The sequence below is a fragment of the Camelus bactrianus genome, chromosome 22 (assembly GCF_048773025.1).
Source record: "Camelus bactrianus isolate YW-2024 breed Bactrian camel chromosome 22, ASM4877302v1, whole genome shotgun sequence".
In the NCBI taxonomy this organism is placed as follows: domain Eukaryota; kingdom Metazoa; phylum Chordata; class Mammalia; order Artiodactyla; family Camelidae; genus Camelus; species Camelus bactrianus.
Window position 1 is genome coordinate 30,578,804 of NC_133560.1, and position 20,303 is coordinate 30,599,106.

Here is a 20,303-nt window from a genome sequence, read left to right on the forward strand (position 1 = left end):
TCGGGGGATTCTGATGGCCGTGCTGACCAGGCCAGGCCTAGGGGCATCACCTGCGTGGCCCTCCCGTGGGAGGCTTCACGGCTCAGTTGCCCTGACGACTGCGTTTTCCTCGAGGCGGTGCCCCCAGGGGTCTTGGTGAGATAGGAGGCAGGTGGCCTTGTCTTCCCTTTCCTCTGTTTCCTCCTCTAGCACGTCTGCCATGTCCCTCCTGTATGAGTGCGTGAACACAGTCATCGCAGGTGAGCGCCCAGGGTTCCCTGACTCTGTAACGGGCGGCTGTCTCCAGCAGGGGGTGCTGGTCCCCGTGTGGGGCCAGCACCCCGAGTCAGGCTTCGCGACCTCCTTCCCACCACAAGCGCCAGGCGTTGACTCCCTCCAGGGAGACGCACGGTGGCCCAGCCTGTCCGCAGTCCCTTTGGAAGCCCCCAGCTGGCCCTGGCTCCAGCGTTTTTCCTGTGCCTTGGCGTCTGCCACACCCACCAGCAAGACCCATCTTCTTGAGCATTTCAGAGCAGATCTCAGGCATTGTTCCACTTCCCCTATGAAGTCTGAAGTGTAGACCTACAGCAGAGAGCCTTTGCGAGTCTTAGTCAGCACGCGCTCCCCAGAAGGTCTCCGTAGAGGCCGTTAGTTGGAGTTGGCCTGCCTGGGTTGCGTGTCCCTGCAGCCCGGGTTCTTGTAGACGCGGGGAGTTACTGGCAGCCTGAGGGGTTCGGCTTCTTGCTGCCTGCCTGTCCCTGCCCAGGACTGTTGGGATGCTCCTTGCAGGGCCACAGGCAGTGTCAGGTTCAGCAGTGCAGATGACACTGGCCGGGGGTCCATGCTCGTGACTGCTGTGCGGGCCACGAGCGTCCCTGAGGGTCAGCGACAGGAGCAGGGAGGGAAAGGGCAAGCATGGGACTTGGGGGCGGCCCCTGTGTCCAGAAAGGTCCGTGGGGCAGACCGGGGCATGGCAGAGTGACTCATGGCCCTGGCGATGGCTGGAGTGAGTGGGCGTGCGGAGAGGAGGCGGGGCTGGTCCTCCTTGGGGCCCTTGGGCCTCAGTGGGCTGTGGCCCATGGACCTACCCTGGACTAGGACCCCTGGTGCTTGGGGACTCTGCTCTGCTCTCTTGGCCCCAGAGACCCAGCCTGGTTTCTCACTGGGGTCGGTCATGCAGGCACCTCTGCCTGGCAGGGCTGAGACCCCAGTCTCCAGGAGGAGAGGAGGTGCCCATTTGGACCCCATGTCTGCACAGGCAGTATAGGGATGGGAGCCCCAGGTCTGGTTCTGGACACCCACCTCCCCAGGCTAGCAGTCAGACCTGCTGTATTAACCCGTTGTTCACAATCAGTTCCCACCAGTGCGTTTCCGGCTCGGGTCCCTCCCCTGGGCCCAGAGGCAATGCCCCCGGTGGACACGGGTGCGGGCTGTGTGCGCCGCGCTCCTCACTGACTGCTCTGTTCCAGTGCTCATCTCCCTGTCCTCCGGCATGCCCAACCACAGCGCCAGCATCCAGGTACGACCGTGGGCCCTGCTCCCCTCTGCCCAATTCTGACAGATATTGGCCCACCCTTAGCCCTGGGAGGGTGCAACCATGGCCCCGCAGCACATGTCTGAAGGGTGGACACGTGGCGCCCGCCGCAGCCCTGGCGCGTTTCTGTGGGCACTGTCTGCGTCGATGTCGGGCGGCCTGCTCTCTGTACTCAGCATGGACGGGCACCCCTTCTCTGTGTAGTGGGTGCTCCACCAGCCTCTCCCCTGCCCAGGCACCTGGGGCTGCCCCCTCTTTGGCCTCAGTGCTCCTTGCCTCCCTCTCGACTGACCGCCGGGCCCTCGGGACTCGGGGGACGGGTGTGAGGCAGGCCCGGGCTGGCTGGCTCCACCGCTGGTTTAAAGGGCATGACCAGTGTTCTCCCCACTCGGCAGCTCTGTGTTCAGAAGCTAAGGATACTAATAGAAGACTCCGACCAGAACCGTGAGTCCTTCTCCCTCCGAGCCCTGCAGTTCCTGCAGCCTCAGCTCCCATGAGTCAGGCTCTTCCCTGCCTGGGCGGAAGGCGGGTACCAGGCTTACCGACAGCTTCCTCCGTGAAAACTGCCCTTGGTCTGCGTGACGGGCTCCTTCCTGCTAGCGTCTTAGCCTGTGCTCGGCCCTGTCCAGCTGGCAAGGTCTTCAGGCACTGGGCCACGCGCCCATTGCCACGGGGAGGTGGGAACCCAGCCGAGGTCCTTGGAAGGCCCCAGCTTGCTCTTTGAGCCCCAGCTGCAGGGAGGAGCCGGGGGAGGGGCTGATGTGAAGGGAGTGCTCAGGCCGGGAGGGGCACAGCAGGCAGAGGGGGCGTTCCCACGGGGCTGCTCTGGGCTCCCTGAGGTTATCAGACAGGGCGGTGCACGGTGCTGCTGGTACTGCTTTTCAGTTACTTAACAAGCTCTGTGGGCTGCGGTCTCTGTCATTGTAGTGCAGAAGCCGCCTGGTACGCACAGGGTAGGTGACAGGTGTGTCGCGCCCATAGACCTCCTTACAGAAGGCGGGCTGTGGCTGGACTGGGCCTGCAGCACACTAGCTGCTGCTGGTTTAGATGATCGTGCCTTGGGGCTGATCGAGGTGGGCAGTGGCATCTGGTGCCCGAGAGACACGTGCCAGCGGTGCCCAGGTGGTCAGGTCCGCGCAGCAGGCTGGGGCTGCAGGCCTCGCTCTCTCCTGGCCACATCCAGGTTTAATGGTGGCCCCCTGTCCCTGCAGTAAAGTACCTGGGGCTACTGGCCATGTCCAAGATCCTGAGGACGCATCCCAAGTCTGTGCAGGCCCACAAGGACCTCGTCCTGCAGTGCCTGGACGACAAGGACGAGTCCATCCGGCTGCGGGCCCTGGACCTCCTGTACGGAATGGTGCGTGCCCTCCCCCCAGGCGCAGCGGCCCCCGCGTGCCCAGCCAGCCCCTCCCTCACCAGCCCCCGCCCCCAGGTGTCCAAGAAGAATTTAATGGAGATCGTCAAGAAGCTGATGATGCACGTGGACAAGGCCGAGGGCACGGCCTACCGCGATGAGCTGCTCACGAAGATCATTGACATCTGCAGCCAGTCCAACTACCAGCACATCACCAACTTCGAGTGGTGCGGCCCAGCCTGGTGGGGGCGGGGGGTCCGGGGGGGGAGTAGGGGGACTACCAGCACGTCACCAACTTCAAGCGGTGTGGCCCAGCCTGGCAAGGGCGAGGGGGGCGGGTGCCCCGCTGTGTCCTCATATCCTCTGTCCCGCAGGTACATTAGCATCCTGGTGGAGCTGACTCGGCTGGAAGGCACCCGCCACGGTCACCTCATCGCCGCGCAGATGCTGGACGTGGCCATCCGCGTGAAGGCCATCCGCAGGTTCGCCGTGTCACAGATGTCCGCGCTGCTCGACAGTGCACACCTGGTAGCCAGCAGCACCCAGCGCAACGGCATCTGCGAGGTGCTCTACGCAGCCGCCTGGATCTGCGGCGAGTTCTCTGAGTGAGTGGGCACCAGCGGGCCTCCTGCTCCGGTGGGGGCGGGGGGTGTACCCACAGACCCAGCCCTGGGGCCTCGCGCTCCAACAGCTGCCATGCCAACTGGCCGTGCCTCCCCCCTCACCTGCTTTTTGGGACAAAGCTGCTCTCACCACGAACGCTTTCTATCACGAGAACCAGTGAGAAGTCTGTGTGACCTGGACCCACCTCTGTCCCCCAGACGGTTGGGTCTGTTCCCAGCTGACCTGTCATCCTTGCATGTTGCTGCCACGGGTTGTTCCTTCCCAAACTCATGCTGTTAATTTGGTTTTCTTCTCTTTTTTTCTCAACTTTTCCTGTCCAGTTGTTCCTGACCGTTGTGTTTTTTCCTCAGATCCCTTCCCTCAGCCCCTGGCGCGGAGGGGAGGTCTGGGGGAGAGGGACGCAGTGACCACTGCAGACCCTGGAACAGGTGCTCACCCCCCCCCCTTCTCAGGCACCTGCAGGAGCCCCAGCGGACCCTGGAGGCCATGTTGCGGCCCAGAGTCACCACCCTGCCAGGCCACATCCAGGCTGTGTACGTGCAGAATGTGGTCAAGCTGTATGCGGCCATCCTGCAGCAGAAGGAGCAGGCCGGGGACTCGCAGGCGGCCCAGGAGGCCACCCAGCTCCTGGTGGAGCGGTTGCCCCAGTTCGTGCAGAGTGCAGACTTGGAGGTCCAGGAGCGGGTGAGTATGGGCCCGTCAGCATGTCTCAGGGAGCCGGTCAGCCCCCGGAGCGCTGGCTTTTCTCTTCCCAGGAAGCAGCTCAGCAAATGCTTTTTTGTGAATGCGCCTCCGCCCTGGAGCGTGGGCAGTTTCGGAGTCAGTGTCCCAGGGAGGCCCTGGGTGGTCGTCTGCGGGTGGAATCTAGTGAGTGGGCGGAGAGGCAGGAGACAGTGAGCAGATGGAAGACCCTATCGGAGTTCGTGATTGGCCTGACTCCGGGATCCATTGCCCAGAGCAGGAAGTGTCAGAGGTGACAGGTGTCCGGAGGGCACTGGACGGGTGGTGGCGGAAAACTGATTGTGGGGAACTTGAGGTGTTAACATTGGCATTGGTGGCTTGGCATCCTGCTCTTTGTGCCCTCTGTGATGGGGGGTCTTCAACTACCCAGACCCCCACCCCTCGCCAGCACTCAGTGGCCTGGGCTCCCCTGCTGTCTCAGGCAAGTGTTGACTTGAGCCTGCCTGCTGGCTGGGGGCCGTGCTCTGGCGGAGCCCAGGTGCCTCCTGGAAATAGGCACTGCTGGTCCTTGGGGCAATTGTCATGTGGGGCGGCGCTCCCTCTGCCCCTGACCTCTCGTCTTCCACGTGAGCCTGTTTTTATGTCTTCCTCGTAAAGGAGGTCGCAGCTGGGCTGGTTTCTTCCTGGCTGGGGCCTGCCCCAGCCAGCGGCTCCTTACGGAACCTCCTGGTGCCACTTTGGCAAGGAGCAGTGGGGTGTCTGCACAGTCTGAGCAATGCCCCCAGTGGCTGAGTGGCCTTCAGGGCTGGTGCTCTGATTCCCCCTTGACTGCCTCATGGCCCCGCAGGCATCCTGCATCTTACAGCTGGTCAAGCACGTCCAGAAGCTTCAGGCCAAGGACATGCCGGTGGCAGAAGAAGTGAGTGCCCTGTTTGCTGGGGAGCTGAACCCTGTGGCTCCCAAGGCACAGAAGAAGGTTCCAGTCCCCGAAGGGTGAGCCGTGTGACCCATCAGAGGACACAGCCAGGGGGACATGAGGGCCAGTGGGATCAGAAGGACATCCGTGTGAGAAGCAAGAGGGTTGGAGGGAGGCCCCCTGAGGCCTGAGCCCCTGGCAACGGGACAGGCCACCTCGCGTGGGCTGTACAAGGGGGCACTTGCTGGTTCTGACGCCACCCCAGGAAAACAGGTCTTCGCTGCAGACCTTGGGGGCAGCGTGAGAACGTGGAGAGGCCCAGACCCCACGGTCCATAGTCTGCCTTGCCCGCTATGATCTCAAGCAGCTGCCCAGTCTTCATGTCCTTGTCTCCAAGGGGACGGCAGCATCCAGGTCCAGGCGCACAGGCCGGAGCCGCCGTGTGACCTCACTGTGTCCTGCAGCCTGGACCTGGATGCCTGGATCAACGAGCCACTTTCAGACAGCGAGTCTGAGGACGAGGCACCCAAGGCCATCTTCCACGACGAGGAGCAGCGACCGGCCAAGCAGCGGCCGCCCGAGGCAGACGAGCAGGAGCTGGCCCGGGTGAGCACTGGTGGGGGGCCTGGGCTCAGTGTCCTGCTATCCTCCGGGCAGTGCCGAGTTGACCTTCAACCTCAGGTTGGGTTTGGTTGAAACGAGAACTGGCTTCTTGAGCCAGGAGCTTCCCAGGGAGGGCTGTGGGGCCTGACCACGAGCTCAGGGCCCGTGATGCCTGCGACACACAGCACCTGCCTGCCCCTCCTCCCCGCCCTCCTTCTGCAGAGGACAGAAGCAGAGATGCTGCAACCCCACCCCTGTCCCCGCAGGGCCTTTCTGCCCAGCCACGCCCGTCCTTTGTCCCAGAGTACCTGGCCTCTCTGAACCCCCGTCTCAGACCTCCTGGGTTCTCGTGCCTGTCTCCACACCTGCACCTGCCCTGCGCCGGCCTTCTGTGGGTCCAAGGGCAACGGTGAAAACAGTGAGGGACCCCCGCCCCACCTGAGCTTGGTGCGTGGAGGGCCCGTGTTCTGTGTGTCTGCTCATGTGCTCGCTGAACCCCACCCCACAGCGCAGGGAGGCCCGGAAGCAGGAGCAGGCCAACAACCCATTCTACATCAAGAGCTCCCCGTCCCCCCAGAAGGTGAGCCCGGCCGCCCATCCTTGAGGGGTGCTCCCCCAGGGCCACATCTGCGCTCTGTCCACAGGTAGCACTGGGCTGTCTGGTCAGTTCCACAGGTAGTATCAAGAGGGGCTTCCCGACGCCCAGACCCGGGGCACAAGTCCTGCACTCACCCGTGGGTGGGCTTCCCTGTGGGTCGGGGAGCTGCAGAGGTGGCACCCTGGCCTGGAGGGAGTGGACACATGGGGACGCCACCACCTTCTTCCGCACCCCCCCCACCGACGGGAGCCCAGCGGACCCCATCACCACACTGGGCTCCCGGGGAGACGTGGCTCCATGTGGCAGGTGCTGCTCTCTGAGGCCCAGACCTGCGTGTTGGCTTTTCTGAGCTGAGCAGTCCTGGGGGCTGGAGCGCCGTCACCGGGCTCCAAGCCTGCACTACTTTTCCCACTTGGGAAAAAGATGATTGATATGGGATCCAATTGAAGTCTCGCATCTGCCCTGTGCTGGTTTGGGCTGACAACCCCCGCCCCGCCGTTGTGACTCCTTGCTCCGGGGCGTCGGCACTTCCCACCGTGCCGGCCACCCTGCTTAGTGACGGGCACCTTGGTGTTTCCTCTCCAGCGGTACCAGGACACGCCAGGTGTGGACCACATTCCCGTGGTGCAGATTGACCTCTCGGTGCCCCTGAAGGTGCCAGGCAAGTGTGTGCGCCAGTCCAGGGCAAGGGGGCGGGGCCCCAGGCACAGTGCAGATGCAGCCTCAGGCCTGCGCTCCAGCTCTTCCCTGAACCTCGTCCCACCTCCCCATCTGAGCAGGGAGGGATGCACACCCGGCTTCCCCAGGTTCTACCCACACCGTCCCCACTGCCTTCAGAAAGCCTCTGCCCACATCCAGGGGCCTGGAGCACGGTGCCCACATGTCCCTTCGGCCCAAGCGTGGCTTCCAGGGCTGTGGGGTGCTGGTGGGCAGAATGTGTCGCGGCTCTGGGCTGAGCGTGGGGTGTGCGCCCGGTGGCAGGGATGCCCATGTCGGACCAGTACGTGAAGCTGGAGGAGGAGCGGCGGCACCAGCAGAGGCTAGAGAAGGACAGGAAGAGGAAGAAGAAGAGAGAGCGGGAGAGGCGGGGCACCCGGCGCCACAGCTCGCTGCACACGGAGAGCGACGAGGACATCGCGCCAGCCCAGCGCGTGGACATCGTCACTGAGGAGATGCCGGAGGTCAGCTGCTGCCTGTGCGCGTTCCAGGACTCCCTCCACCGAGGAAGGGGGCCACCCCCACGAGGACTGGCTTCCTGGCTCTGTGGCCGTCTTCACAGAGGCCTGCCGGTCCCTGCTGCCTCTGTGTCTGGGGCCAGCTCTGTCCTGTGGCTGTAAGCGGTATCCCCCCACTCCCACTCCGTCTCATGTCCTGACCTCACTGCCTGTGCCGAGCACCCAGCCCCAGGTCAGATGCCCTCCTGGATCTGGTGGTCCGTTTGCAAGGAGTCGGGGCTCTGCGGGCCCATAAGGCTGGGCAGGGTCGCAGGCAGTGTGGGTCGGACTGGACGCAGGGTTTCTCTCGTCCTGCAGAACGCCCTGCCTAGCGACGAGGACGACAAAGACCCCAATGATCCCTACAAGGCCCTGGACATCGACTTAGATAAGTAAGCACAGGGCTGAGCCGGAGCCTGCATTCTGTCCTGTTTACTGCGCAGCGTGGCCTGTGGCGGGGCAGAGGGGCTCCCTCCAGGCCCCGTCCCAGGATGCTCCTCCTGACCCGCCCCTGCCCCCTGCCAGGCCCCTAGCTGACAGCGAGAAGCTGCCCGTCCAGAAACACAGAAACGCCGAGACCTCCAAGTCCCCTGAGAAAGAGGACGTCCCCATCGTGGAAAAGAAGAGCAAGAAACCCAAAAAGAAGGAGAAGAAGCACAAGGAGAAGGAGCGGGGGAGGGGGAAGAAGGAGGCGGCGGGGAAGGTGAGTGGGCGGCGGGCAGGCTGTCCACAGCTCCCGGGCACTGCCGGCCGGGGCTGCTGGGGCCGCCTCCTGCGTCGCGGCCTGTTACACACGTGAGGGGGAAGGGCCTTAACAGAAGTGCCACGCGTTGGTCGTGTCCCTTCGCCACGTAGCAGCGTGAGTCCACCTGGTGGCCTGGTACCGGCAGGGCTGCTGCTTCCTCCCAGCGCTGGAGACGCCGCCGGCTGCCTGCACACTTGGCAGAGCTGCAGTGTCTGCTCCTGGCAGGGCCTGTCCTGCTGCTCTGGCCAAAAGCCCCGATTCCTGTGGTTTCAGGGTGAGGACCTAGACTTCTGGCTGTCCACCACGCCACCTGCTGCTGCCCCGGCCCCGGTAAGAGCCTGCAGCAGCCTGCGCTGACCCCAGTGCTCCTTGGCTGGGCATGTTTCCCAGCTGTGAAGGGCTGCTTCTCGAAGGCATCAGGGCCGCCCCCTCGGTTCCCCACTGGCCCTGCGCCTTCCCTTCCATCGTCTACAGCCCTTCCAGTCTCCTGAGCCCCCGCACTAGAAGGATGTGGGGGGACCCTGGCAAGACGAGCCAGGTTTGGGCCAGCTTGGTCCTGTGCCCTAGGTCTCACCCAGGCACTGGCTGCATGGCCGGCCCTCGGCACAGCCTGGTCCCCCAGAGCCGGGCAGCAACCCTGAGCAGCCACTTCGTGTTAGTGGCCAGAGTCTGGTGGCTCTGGGGTCTGGTGCCGGGACCGCAGTCAGTGCCAGCCGGTCTTAGGTCAGGCCCCTTTCCCCTCTACTGGCCAATCTCACTTGCTGGGAGTCGTGCCCACGGGCTACAACACGCTTGTTGGAGCAAGGGAGGCTTGTCCCTGAGGGGCGTCCCTGGAACGAGGGCGGGTCTCCTCGTCTGGGCTCCAGCTGCCCTTCCAGCCCCTGACCTGGCTCCCTGCAGGAAGAGCCCGGGGTGAAGGCCTCGGTCACTGCCCCTGAGGAGGAGCGCGAGGAGCCCCAGGGAGAGGAGCAGGCTGCTGATGAGGGGGAACAGGACCCAGAGAAGGTGGGGGCGCCATGCGCGGAGAGCCAGGTTTGGGGGAGGTGCCTACCCGCTGCCCGCATCCCAACGTCGGGTGTGCTGAGCACTTCTGACGGGGGGTCTCGTGGCTGTGCTCGTGGTGCGCTGGTTTCTGCGGCTTTGTGACTCTTACGCTGTGACGTTCACCTCTTCAAAGTAAGCCATTCGCTGATGTGTATGTGGTACATTCACAGAGTGGGGTCACCATCATCTCTAGTTCCAGAACATTCCATGCCCCAAAAGAGAACCCCATCCCATCAGCAATCACCCCTGTCCCGTCCCCCCCCAGCCCCTGACAACCAGGAACCCCCTCCCTGTGTCTGGGGACTGGCCTGTTCTGGACGTCTCACATCCATGGACTCACACACTGCGTGTCCTTCTGTGTCTGCTTCTCTCACTGAGCACCGCGCTCTCAGGGTCCGTCCCTGTGGTGGCGGGTGTCAGGGCTGCTCTCCTGGTCACGGCTGAGTGATGCTCGCGCGTGTGGAGGGACATGTGGTGTTTGTGGGTGTTGCACTGCTGCCACACTTTGGCCTCCGTGAATCATGCTTAGCACGTGAGTTATGTGCACGTGTGTGCTTGGTCGGCCTGAGTGGACGCTGAGAAGTTTTGTGGTTGCCGGGCCGTCCGGTCTCAGTTCTCCTGGTTTCCCTTGTGTGCTTTGGCCGCAGTCAGCAGGGACCGTCTGGTGGAGCAGTGAGCTCCCGGGGACTGCTGGCCCGCTCACCCTGGCACGTGTGCCCCGTAGCTGGGCACACTCGGTCCCATGTCTCGAGGTGGGAGTGTGGCCGTGCAGCGCTCGTTGGGACGTGTGGCGTTGACTTGAGCCTCTTCCTATTTCAGAAACCTTCCAAGCATAAGAAGAAGAAACATAAGAAGGACAAAGAGGAGAGGCCCAAAGACAAGAAGAAATCCAGGAAGAAGGCATCGAGGGAAGGGGCTGCCGAGCCCGTGGAGAACGGCGCGCTGGACGAGGAGCCTCTCCCGGTGAGGGTGCTGCCCACGCCGGAGCCTGGGCCGGGCGGCAGGGCCGCGCCCCGCCTGCAGTCTGGCCCGCCTACCGGGCTGACATCCCCGAGGTCCTGGTGTTCCACCCGGAGCACTCGGCAGCTCACAGCAGGCCTCGTCCTGTAAGCGGGCGTCACCCTCGGGTCCCTGCTACCCGAAACTGAAACGTTTCCCTTTTGTTCCTAGCCCATGTCCAGCTACTGCCTTCTGGCTGAAAATTCTTACATTAAAATGGTGAGTGACCCGGGTGTCTCAGAGGGAGGGGCTGGGGAAGGCTCAGGGTCCTTTCTCTGGCTGTGCGGGGGTTAGAGGCTCGGCCTACTCGCTGCATTCAGCCCCGGTACAGCCGGAAGCTGCAGAGGAGTCTGGAGCTCAGGTTCCTCGTGGGAGGAATCAGACCGCTGTCCCCTGGGTCTGCACCAGGAGACTGGATGTTGCTCACCTGCCCTCGGGCCTCTCGTCCAGCGCACAGAGGTCTGTGGTTGGCGCCCCCTGCACCACCAACCCCAGCCTTCTGTGTGCAGACATACGACGTCCAGGGCAGCCTTCAGGAGGACAGCCGGGTCACAGTGTCCATGGTCCTGGAGAACCAGAGCAGCAGCTTCCTCAAGAGCATGGAGCTTAACGTGCTGGACTCACTCAACGCCCGGCTGGCCCGGCCAGAGGGCTCCTCTGTCCACGACGGCGTCCCTGTGCCTTTCCAGCTGCCGCCTGGTGAGTGCTGCCTCGGCTGCCTGGCCACACGCTGCCCCCGCCCCCTGCCTGCCCCTCGCTGCTTCTCAGGCCCCTTCTCCTCCTTCACCAGGCATCTCCAACGAAGCCCAGTTTGTGTTCACCATTCAGAGCATCGTTATGGCGCAGAAGCTCAAGGGCACCCTGTCCTTCATCGCCAAGGTACGGGGAGGGCCCCAGACCCAGGGCCGGGCGCTGAGGGCTGGCTGTGTGCCCAGGCCCGAGGCCTGGCGCGCCCCTCACCTGTGCCCCCTCCCGACAGAACGATGAAGGCTCCACCCACGAGAAGCTGGACTTCAAGCTTCACTTCCCCTGCACCTCATACTTGATCACCACGCCCTGCTACAGGTGCGCCGCCGTCCGCCTGCCCCTGTGTCTCTCCTCTGACCCGAGGCATGAACAGGCACGCAGTGCTAGGTGGCCGGCGCGTGGTCGGCGCAGAAAGCCCAGCCCATCTGCTGGGCTGGTTGGCTTGGGCTCAGACAGCAAGCATTGGTCCCCTTCAGTGCTGGAGGCTGGGCGTCTGAGACCAAAGTGTCGCCAGGGCTGGGTCCTTCTGAGGCCTCTCTGGCCTGCAGACAGCCACCCTCTCCCTGTGTCCTCACAGGACCGTCCCTTTGTGCACATCTGCCTGATCGGGACCTCGGTCCTGCTGGATTAGGGCTCTGTCTCCAAATACAGTCCCAATCTGACGTCCTGGGGGTCAGGGCTTCAACATAGGAGTTTTGGGGACAGTTCAGTTCTTGACTTCTTATGAGACCCTTTGAAACCCTGAGCCACCAGCACATAAAGGGGGTCCCAACCCTGGGGCTGGGGTCTCTGTGTGCGTTGATGCTTGGCACCCCCCGTCATCACCCTCCCTGTCTTGTGTCCTTCCCACAGTGATGCCTTCGCCAAGTTGCTGGAGTCTGGGGACCTGAGCATGAGCTCCATCAAAGTTGACGGCATCAGCATGTCGTTCCAGAACCTTCTGGCAAAGATCTGTTTCCATCACCATTTTTCTGGTAAGGGATTGGACGTGGCTAGTGGATGGCCTAGCTTTCCCATTGAGTGGCTTGCCCCCACCCCTGCCCCCAGGTGGCCTGCCTCACCCCTGCCCTCTGTCACAGTTGTGGAACGAGTGGACTCCTGCGCCTCCATGTACAGCCGCTCCATCCAGGGCCACCATGTCTGCCTCCTGGTGAAGAAGGTGAGCCCCTCCCTCCCCTCCCTCTGCGCCTGTGTCCCTGAGGAATGTTGGGTCACTAGTGGCCTCACCCGCTGAGCTGGGAAGCGTCCCCTCCTGCGTCTCCTGGAGAAGACTGCGTGTAGTTAGTGTCTTTCTTGGACTTTACGAGGAATCACCAAGAAAATTATCTGGGTCTGGTTTTTGAAAGCTTTATATCTGCAAGTTCAGTTTCTTTCCTAAATAGTTGTAAGACTCTTTGATTCATCTGTTTTTTTCTGGGGTGACTTTCGGTAGTTTGTGGTTTTCAGAGAATTGGTGCGTGTCCCCCAGGCTGTGGACGTGGGTCGAGCCGTCCGTCCAGTCCGTGTCCTTCAGTGTCCAGGGGACGAGTGCGGCAGCCCGCCTCATCCCTCACGTTGGCAGTCAGTGTCTTCTCCCGTTTTCCTTGGTTGTCTCGGCTGGGAGGCTTACCTGTTTTGTTGATCTTTTGAAAGATCAGTTTAAAAACTAACTTTTTTTTTAAGTTACTGTTTTTCAAACAATAAAATTTGATTGCATTCTGTTGCACATCTCTTTCCTTCTGCCTGCTCAGGTTTATTTTGCTCTCTTGTGAGTTCCTTAAGGCAAAAGCTTAGACCTTTCCAAGAGACCTGTCTCCAAGCGTTTAGTGTTATAGGCTTCCCTCTGAGTGCTGCTTTAGCTGAACCCCACAAGTTTTTGTTTTGTTTCCATTTCTATACAGTTCAGAATATTTTCTAATGTCTATCACGGCTTCCTCTTTGACCCATGGGTTAATTAGAAGCACGCAAATTTCCAAGCACTTGGAGAGTTTCCTGTTGCTTTTCTGGCACTGATTTCTGGCACCTAGAATGTTGGGTGCACGCCACCTAGGTCCCCCTGGGCGATGGCGTTTTCGATTCTTCTGCGCGCCTGCAGGTTCCCCTCTGCCGGCCCTCAGCGAGCGAGCCAGGTGCGTGAGCCCATGTCGCCAGCCGGTCTTTCCTTTCACTTCCTCAGGCTTCGCTCCGCGTGGGGAGCTCTGCTGTTGGCTGTGCGGACCGCGAGAGTTGTGGGATCTTGGCACTTGAGGCGTCTCACCAGTATGTGTGTTCTCTCCGTCCCGGGCTGCGTCCTTTGCTGCGAAATCCAGTGTGGTATCGGCCCAGCCACTTCTGCTTTTCTGTGGTTGGCGCTCACACGGTACTCTTTACCGTGCATCTGCCTTTATCCTTCCTCTGGGGAGAGCTCCTGTGGACGCCATGGAGTGCGGGCCATGTGTCCTCATCCATCCCGTCAGCCTCTGCCTTCCTGCTGCTGTGTTCACGCCGTTTGTACTGAAAGCATCACTCCTGTGTCTGGCTCTGTCTCCCAGTGTATCTGCTTGTCCTTCTGGTTCTCAGGCCTCTTCGCCCTCCTGCCTCCTGTGGCGCGTGCGAGCGCCACCAGTGCCCCGTGCCTCGTGTCTGCTGTGCAGTCCTGTCTTCTTGTGTCTGATGGGGGGTGACGGGCTCTCGGGGTTCCATTACGCACTTAGTTTCCAGTCTGCTTGGAACTCGGGGGAGAACAAACAGACCTCGCACTGTGTCAGCCTCTTGCCCCTCCCCATGTGAGTTGCCGTAACATGTTGCCCGCACCGACAGTGCAGGCCCGCAGGCCGCAGGGGGCATGCGGGCCCCCAGGAGCTCGGGGTGGGGCCCGCTGCGCTCACCACATGGCCGCGTTCCCTTGCCCCTCCACTCCCCATGTCCCACGTTTTCTTGTGGCTCGTTTCCCTTCTGTCTAAAGAGCTTTCTAGATCATACTTGTTGGCTAGGAACTCTTAGTTTTCCTTCATCTGATGATTTATTTCAGTCTTTCTCAAGGCTACTTTTGCTGGGTCTAGAATTCTGGCTTCGCCAGTCTTTTCACTCAGTATCTTAAAAATAAGCCGTTGCCTTTTGATACCTGTGGTTTCCGACGGGAATCATGCTTCCTCTCTGGGGAGCGCCCCGCTTCCCTCTGGCGCTGCAGACCCTTGTCTTGGGTCTCCGGCCGTCTGTGACGTGTCTGGGCGTTGACGTCCTTGGGTTCATCGTGGCTGTTTGGAGCCTGCTGAACGTACTGAGTCTGTGCGCGTACGTTGTGTGCGAACCCTGGGAAGTTTCGGCTGCTACTGAAGCACGTTCTTGCCCTGTGGGCTGCAAGCCTCGCGCACCCGGCTGCCCGGCCGCAGCCCGGCCCCTTCTGCCATCTGTCCGGACCGGGTCGCTCCCGCCGCCCTGCCCGGCTCACTGCCTCCTGCCGCATCTGTCCTGCTCCCAAGCCCACCCCGTGGGCTTCTAGTTCTGGCTGCGTATTCCAACCTAAAGGTTCCATTTGGGTTTTTTTGTCCTTACATTTCTTTGCTGAAATGCTGTTTTTCTGTTTGCTTCTAGAGTGCTTGTGATTGCTAATTGGAGAGGCCTGTAGTAGTGCTCGAAAGCTTGTCAGGTGGCTCTGACATCCGCCTCATCTCGGGTGTCTGTCGAGCTGAGGTATCCCTGGCCTTGGTGTGCCAGATGACTTTGGACTGTGTCCTACATTCTGAATAGACGAGACTCTGGGTCTTCTTGAGAGCTGGTGGGGACGGTGGATACGTAGGTTCCAGCTGCAGGACTTGGGGTCTGGTGTCCAGCCATTCTCACGGCCTTCATCCCAGAGCTGCCTCACACGTGCGCCTGGGGCCGGGCTGGGCAGGGCTGTGTGTTCCCTGCGTCTTGGGTACACTGGTTGCGGAAGGACCGGGGGCTTCCCTGGCCTGGCCCCAGCTTCCCGTCCAGGTCGGGGGGCTTCCGTCACTTGCTCTGCCACTCTCTCCCGGAGCCCGCATTCTGGTCCCTCTGGTTCTGGCCTCTGCCCAGGTTGTGTAGCTGCCTCTGGGGGAGACACGGGCACCGTATCTGCTCCATCTTTCCTGGGAACCCTTTTAAAGGGGATCGGAGCACCAGCGTACAGGGGAGCATTTTGAAACATTGCCGGTGCACGCGAGCACCAGGCCCCACCTTCACACAGCCTCAGCATCCTGGTCGCCACCCCCCTTTTTCAGGGCGAGAAGTCTGTGTCGGTCGATGGGAAGTGCAACGACGCGACGCTGCTGAGCAACTTGTTGGAGGAGATGAAGGGGACCCTGGCCCAGTGCTGAGCGCCAGGGCCGCCGCGGAGGGCTCATGGGAGGCGGCACCACGTGCTGGGTGGCTGCTCTGTCCCCAGGCTGCACTGGCCTGGAGGTAATTGAAGTCCACTGTCATCCACTGTGTAGACACCGAGGTCTGGGTTGCGTTGATTTATCCTCTCGTCCTTTCACCTTGACTCTCTCCACTTCTGGCGAGAAGCCCCATACCAGTCCCCAAACCAGCAGGGGCTGCCGGACGGGCGAGGTGACCACTGCCTAGGCCGGAACCTGGCAGGGACCGGCGGGGCGGCCTGTCCGGCTGCTGTCAAGTCGTCCGGGTCCCACAAGTCCCCAGACCCCCTCCCCGGTGGCAACTGGGGGTGAAGAGGGGGCCAGCTGCTCACCAGGGAGACACTCCCTTCACGCCTCACACTGAAGGTCAGGTCCCCCCAGGATGCACGGTGGGAGAGGCCCTGTAGGCTGCTGTCTGTTGTTCCCCCACCGTGTCCGTCTGTGCAGGTGGGGATCCCCGTGCAGTGGGGATGGCCCCGGTGGCTTTTGTGGCCCAGGCGGGGTGTTGGGGTGAGTGGTAGAGCACCACAGTTCCCACCCCCTCCTCTGGTCGCTGGATGCTCTGCAGTCTTGTCCCTGCGTCCTGCCCACTCGTGTGGAAGGGTCCTATCCCAGGCTTTTCGGCCTCGACGGCGAAACGTGTGTCTCGGGGCAGCTGGGCCCCTGAAATGTGCTTTTCGGGCAGGGAGACTGAACTTCCCTCAGAGATGATGGTCCTCAATGACGTTTTAACTTCCTTTTGATGAAAACTGTCACTTTAGCATGTAGAGTAATCTATTGCAGAATCCTGTGCAGTGATTCTAGAATCTCGAAATTGTATGATGTGTTATATAAGAATTTATTTGCTATCGACATTCCCGTATAAAGGAGAGACATATCACGCTGCTGGAATGATTTTGTGTCAAGATGATCAAATAAATCTGCAAAACAGATGGCCGCCTGGTGGGTCTTTTTCCCATGCCTGTGTGTGCCCCCGACTGGGGCAGTTGTCACACAGTACGAGGGGGACGTCACCCAGCCAGGCCTCTGGACTGTCCCCGAACTGCTTGGGGTCAGAGGGCTACCGGGCACCCTCATGGAGGTTGCAGCATGCTGGGGAGCCCCACCCCCTCCTGCCGTGCACCCTTGTCCCCTCGGGAGATGACGTGGTCGTCACACGCCGTCCAGGCCCCTGGGCTGGGAACCCCTCTGGTAAGGGGTGTATGAGGTGAGCAGCGGGAGCGCGGCCTGGAAAGAAGGCCCTGCTGTCATTTTAACTCCGCAAGTTTCTGGTGGCTTCATGGACACATTGTGGAAAGGGGTTGTGCCAACAGGTGGAGAACCTGAATCAACTCCAATCTGAATCCTAAAACGTGGGCAGGTGAGGAGCCCTGCACCGAAACCCCCTCCGCACTGAGTGGGCAGAGCGGCCTTGGGTGCCCCCACCCGGTCATCAGCCCGGCCTGCTCCGGCACGTGGGACCCGGCTCGTGTCCTGGGGCATCAGAACGTCCCTCCCGGGTCTCCTGCTCCCCGTTTCCCTGCCCTGACCCACATTCCTGTGTGAGCAGAGGCCAGTGTGGTGTGAGACCCACCTCAGCGGGAAGACGCCCGTGGACGGGGAGCGAGAGGAGGGCTCAGCTGCCATCTGGAAGCCGGGAAACAGCTGGGCTCGTGGCAGCATCTGCAGGCCCAGGAGGTACCTCTGGCAGTCCCTTCACCCCTAGGCCTCCCTCCCATCTCCTGAACAGGGTTCATCCCTGTATCCAGCTGGCTTGGGCCTGTCTCCCTCATCACCCATGTCAGATGTTCTCCAGAAGCTAAGCAGTGGGTCAGCAGTTCCTGAGCCTCAGCCAGGGCAGCCTGGTGTGACAGGAGCCCCGCCGTGCCCAAAGCTGGCCCTGGTTATCACCAGACAGATTCACTGAGTCATCAGAAGAGCCACTTGTTCTCAAGGCTGGTTTCCCTGCACACCTGCCCAGGTATGAATTGTCAGCGTGGAACGCCCTGCAGCCACAACCCTGGACGCACCTGGCCTGGGGCCCCAGCCCCCAAGAAGGACTGCCGCCGCAGTGAGAAAGGTCAAGGATGTTTAATCATTCCATCAAAACAGCTGGGATCGTGCCCAGCGCCGGCTCTGTACTATATACAAACCCGTGCCTCTTCTTATCCTCCCCCTGCCCCGGCCAGGGCTCCTGGCACGTGGGGCACCCAAGGCAGCAGCAGGCCTGCTCCACAGGGTCAGGCTGAGACGGTCTGGCAGGGTCCTGGTCCTGCCCGCGGCTGGGGCAGGTCTGGCTGGCCCCGGGCCCTCAGTGCTGCATCAGGCACTCGGAGGCCTTCTCCAGAGTCAGGTTGGCCAGATGCGGGCGCCCCAGACACATGAAGCTTGGTGATACCAGGCTGCAGGGAGATATGAGTGCCCCAGTCCTTCTTCTCCCCAACCTTGCCCTCCCCGGGGGGGTCTTTGCTGGGGGCCTGGGCCCCTCTTCCCAGCTGGGGCATGAGACAGGGCCGCAGGCGGACCCTCGAAGCCACCTGTGGGGGCCCTGCCCGTGCTCACACCCTCAAGACAGCATTAGGGTTACACCCAACGCTCTCACCACCGGCGCTGCAAAAGGCAGTGGGGGGGTCCGGCTGTAAATTGGCTGTAGTCGGGGTTTTAGTCTCTGGCTTGGGCACAGCTTCTGCCCCAGGGCCCGCCCGGCCCCCCGCGGCCCCCCGCAGCCCCACGCCGCGGATCACTCACAATGCTGGAGTGGTTCTTCGCATCCAGGCCGGGAGGAGGAGGGGGGGCTCGTGTTTATCGTGAGGTGATGGCACGGGTGTGGTGGCAGAGGCCATGTCTGCACGATTCCAGGTGCAGAGAGAGCCCTGCCTGGCGGCCCCACCCCGTCCAGCACCCCTGCCCAACCCCACTGGCCCAGACAACCCCACACCACCCTGCCCTCCCCTCCAGGGGCACGGGCCTGGGGACCTTACCTCGTGTTGGTGTCCTGTCTGAAAGACATGACAGGGCCCCGGTTACCTCCAAGCTTTGGGAATGAGCTGTGCCCGTGGCCTCAGGCCTCTCTGTGGAGGTGCACATGCACCACGGGGGCCTCCCCAGCTCTGACCACCGCCCTGCCACCCACCTGGGAGAGGGCTAGGACCAGGCTGTGGGGTCCCTTTAACCAGGATGTGCCCCCTTGTGCCGGCTGAACTCAGAGACTGTCGGAGGAAGAGGCTGCGACCCTCCCAAGGACTCCTGGCCCATACTCACCCTTGTGGGTGCGAGCGCGCACTGCCTCGTAAAACTCATGCTGGGTTTGGGGAGGGGGAACTTACTTGTGCCACATATTCCTACAATGACAGCACGTTTGGAGTCGGGCCAAGCGGCCTCGATGGGGCTCCCCTCCGAGAACCCAGCTGCCCTAACTCACATGTACTGGAGGAGGCCCTGCACTGCGGTCTCCCACTGCACAGGTGACCTGCGGGAACACGGGACGTGGAGGGGGCATGGCCCACGTTCAGGGTCCAGCTGGGGGGCTTCCATCCACCCACCCAGGTGATGAGGGCCTCTCCATGGAGAGTCTCGGAACCCATGGCAGGGGCCCCCAGCACAGACATCTGCCTGCGCCTGAGCCCTACTCGCAGTTGTAGCCAAAGCAGATGACGTGCGAGTCTGTGCAGTTGGTGCAGGCGATGGTCTCATACTGGAAGACGCCTGCAACACAGCAGAGGCGGCAGCAGGCTCTTACCCTCTGGGCCCCAGGGCTGCGAGCTGCACCTCACAACCCGAACAGAGGCTCACCCACCACAGTGACGCTGACAGTTGATGTAGCCTGTGGGGGACCAGAGCACAGATGGCGCCTTCTTAGTAGGCCTATCCTGTCCCCTGCTCTAGCCCACCCAGGCCACCCACGGCTCAGGGCCTCCAGGGACCAGTGGGGGGAGGTGGCTGGGGAGGGTGGGATTTATCCCTCAAGGTGCCCCCTTGGTATCCACGGGATGAAAAGGTCCCTTCCCCAAGGTGTCATCCCTTCTTTCTGTCCTGAGTTCTGACATCCAGCTGCAACAAGCCAGATGCCCTCTTCATATTACTCCAGCCCTAGCCATACCCTGGCCCTGGGACCCCCAGCCTGGAAGGAGACACATACTCCGGTGGCCCTGGGTCCTCAGGCCCTGGGCAGCACTCTCCATCCCCCAGCCCTCAATTGCTCACTTTCGATGATGGCATTCTGGATGAGGTGCACCTGCTCCCGGAAGATAGCTCGCAGCTCGTTGGGGAAATACCCTAACGGGGTAGGGAGGCAGAAGAGAGGTCAGCCTCAGACAGGGCGGGTGAGCTCTGCCTCAGTGTCCCGCACGTGACGGCCGCCCCCTTACCCGGGAAATACATCTTCCCCTGGTACAGCTGATCCATCTTCTTGTACACGGCATTTGCCACTTGGTTCAGCTTCTCCCTGGCTGGGGACGGGAGGAGGCGTGTGAGCGGCGCGGTCCTGGATCTGGCTGGGCCAGGGGCGCGCCCAGACGGGGCCCCGGCACTCACTGATCTCCGCGGGGATGGCCAGGTGCAGCTCCTTCATTGTGTCCTGACTCCAGTCGGTGAGCAGCGAGCCCGACACGGGGATGTCGCCCACCCACCAAGACTTGAGGTTCACGTGATGGCGGTAGAAGGAGAACTTCTCCGAGAAGTTGCCGTGGCAGTGCAAGCAGCCGCGGGCCAGCGCCGCTGTCAGTCCCAGGTACAGCAGCAGGGCCATGGCCCGCCCCTGCCCGCCGCCGGCCAACCGACGGCGCCTCCCGCGCCACGCCCCCCGCCGCGCACCCGCCATCGGCGCCCTCCTGGGCCGCGCTCGCGCCCCGCCCCCGACGTAGGCCCCGCCTCCGCAACGGACAACTGAAGGCGCTCTCCCAGGCCCCGCCCACGAACCACCACTCCCAGATAAGGTTCCACCCCTC

At 62.2% G+C, this 20,303-nt stretch overlaps 2 protein-coding genes across 5 annotated transcripts in view; one reads left to right on the forward strand and one right to left on the reverse strand.

Moving 5' to 3' along the window:
- AP3D1 (adaptor related protein complex 3 subunit delta 1) overlaps window positions 1-15,452 on the forward strand; it is a 34,408-nt gene extending 18,956 nt beyond the window's left edge. The window contains exons 9-32 of one of the 2 annotated variants that reach the window (XM_074351224.1): window positions 190-239; window positions 1,449-1,498; window positions 1,909-1,957; window positions 2,725-2,870; window positions 2,946-3,094; window positions 3,242-3,472; window positions 3,944-4,175; window positions 5,020-5,165; window positions 5,553-5,694; window positions 6,200-6,271; window positions 6,875-6,950; window positions 7,271-7,470; window positions 7,822-7,895; window positions 8,029-8,206; window positions 8,522-8,578; window positions 9,149-9,253; window positions 10,112-10,255; window positions 10,463-10,510; window positions 10,801-10,990; window positions 11,082-11,170; window positions 11,271-11,356; window positions 11,891-12,012; window positions 12,118-12,197; window positions 15,241-15,452. In XM_074351224.1, coding sequence (XP_074207325.1) covers window positions 190-239; window positions 1,449-1,498; window positions 1,909-1,957; window positions 2,725-2,870; window positions 2,946-3,094; window positions 3,242-3,472; window positions 3,944-4,175; window positions 5,020-5,165; window positions 5,553-5,694; window positions 6,200-6,271; window positions 6,875-6,950; window positions 7,271-7,470; window positions 7,822-7,895; window positions 8,029-8,206; window positions 8,522-8,578; window positions 9,149-9,253; window positions 10,112-10,255; window positions 10,463-10,510; window positions 10,801-10,990; window positions 11,082-11,170; window positions 11,271-11,356; window positions 11,891-12,012; window positions 12,118-12,197; window positions 15,241-15,336 — 2,812 coding nt within the window. In that variant the 3' untranslated portion in view covers window positions 15,337-15,452. The remainder of the gene's footprint in view (window positions 1-189; window positions 240-1,448; window positions 1,499-1,908; window positions 1,958-2,724; window positions 2,871-2,945; window positions 3,095-3,241; window positions 3,473-3,943; window positions 4,176-5,019; window positions 5,166-5,552; window positions 5,695-6,199; window positions 6,272-6,874; window positions 6,951-7,270; window positions 7,471-7,821; window positions 7,896-8,028; window positions 8,207-8,521; window positions 8,579-9,148; window positions 9,254-10,111; window positions 10,256-10,462; window positions 10,511-10,800; window positions 10,991-11,081; window positions 11,171-11,270; window positions 11,357-11,890; window positions 12,013-12,117; window positions 12,198-15,240) is intronic. The other variant, XM_074351225.1, reaches the window with a different exon arrangement.
- Window positions 15,453-17,429: 1,977 nt separating this feature from the next.
- IZUMO4 (IZUMO family member 4) lies at window positions 17,430-20,240 on the reverse strand. 3 transcript variants are annotated; one of them, XR_012501691.1, is made up of 10 exons: window positions 19,891-20,233; window positions 19,725-19,805; window positions 19,561-19,632; window positions 19,154-19,180; window positions 18,987-19,062; window positions 18,779-18,826; window positions 18,684-18,698; window positions 18,339-18,356; window positions 18,106-18,202; window positions 17,430-17,759 (listed from the first exon to the last, which is right to left on the reverse strand). XR_012501691.1 is itself a non-coding variant. In XM_074351226.1 (10 exons), exons 1-10 carry the CDS (start codon window positions 20,174-20,176, stop codon window positions 17,669-17,671), a joined length of 729 nt encoding a protein of 242 aa, XP_074207327.1. In that variant the 5' UTR covers window positions 20,177-20,232; the 3' UTR covers window positions 17,430-17,668. The 3 variants fall into 3 exon arrangements, 2 of the variants coding, with proteins under 2 accessions (XP_074207327.1, XP_074207328.1); XM_074351226.1 differs by having other exon boundaries at window positions 18,106-18,120; window positions 19,891-20,232; XM_074351227.1 differs by lacking the exon at window positions 19,154-19,180 and having other exon boundaries at window positions 18,106-18,120; window positions 19,891-20,240.
- Window positions 20,241-20,303: the final 63 nt, after the last annotated feature.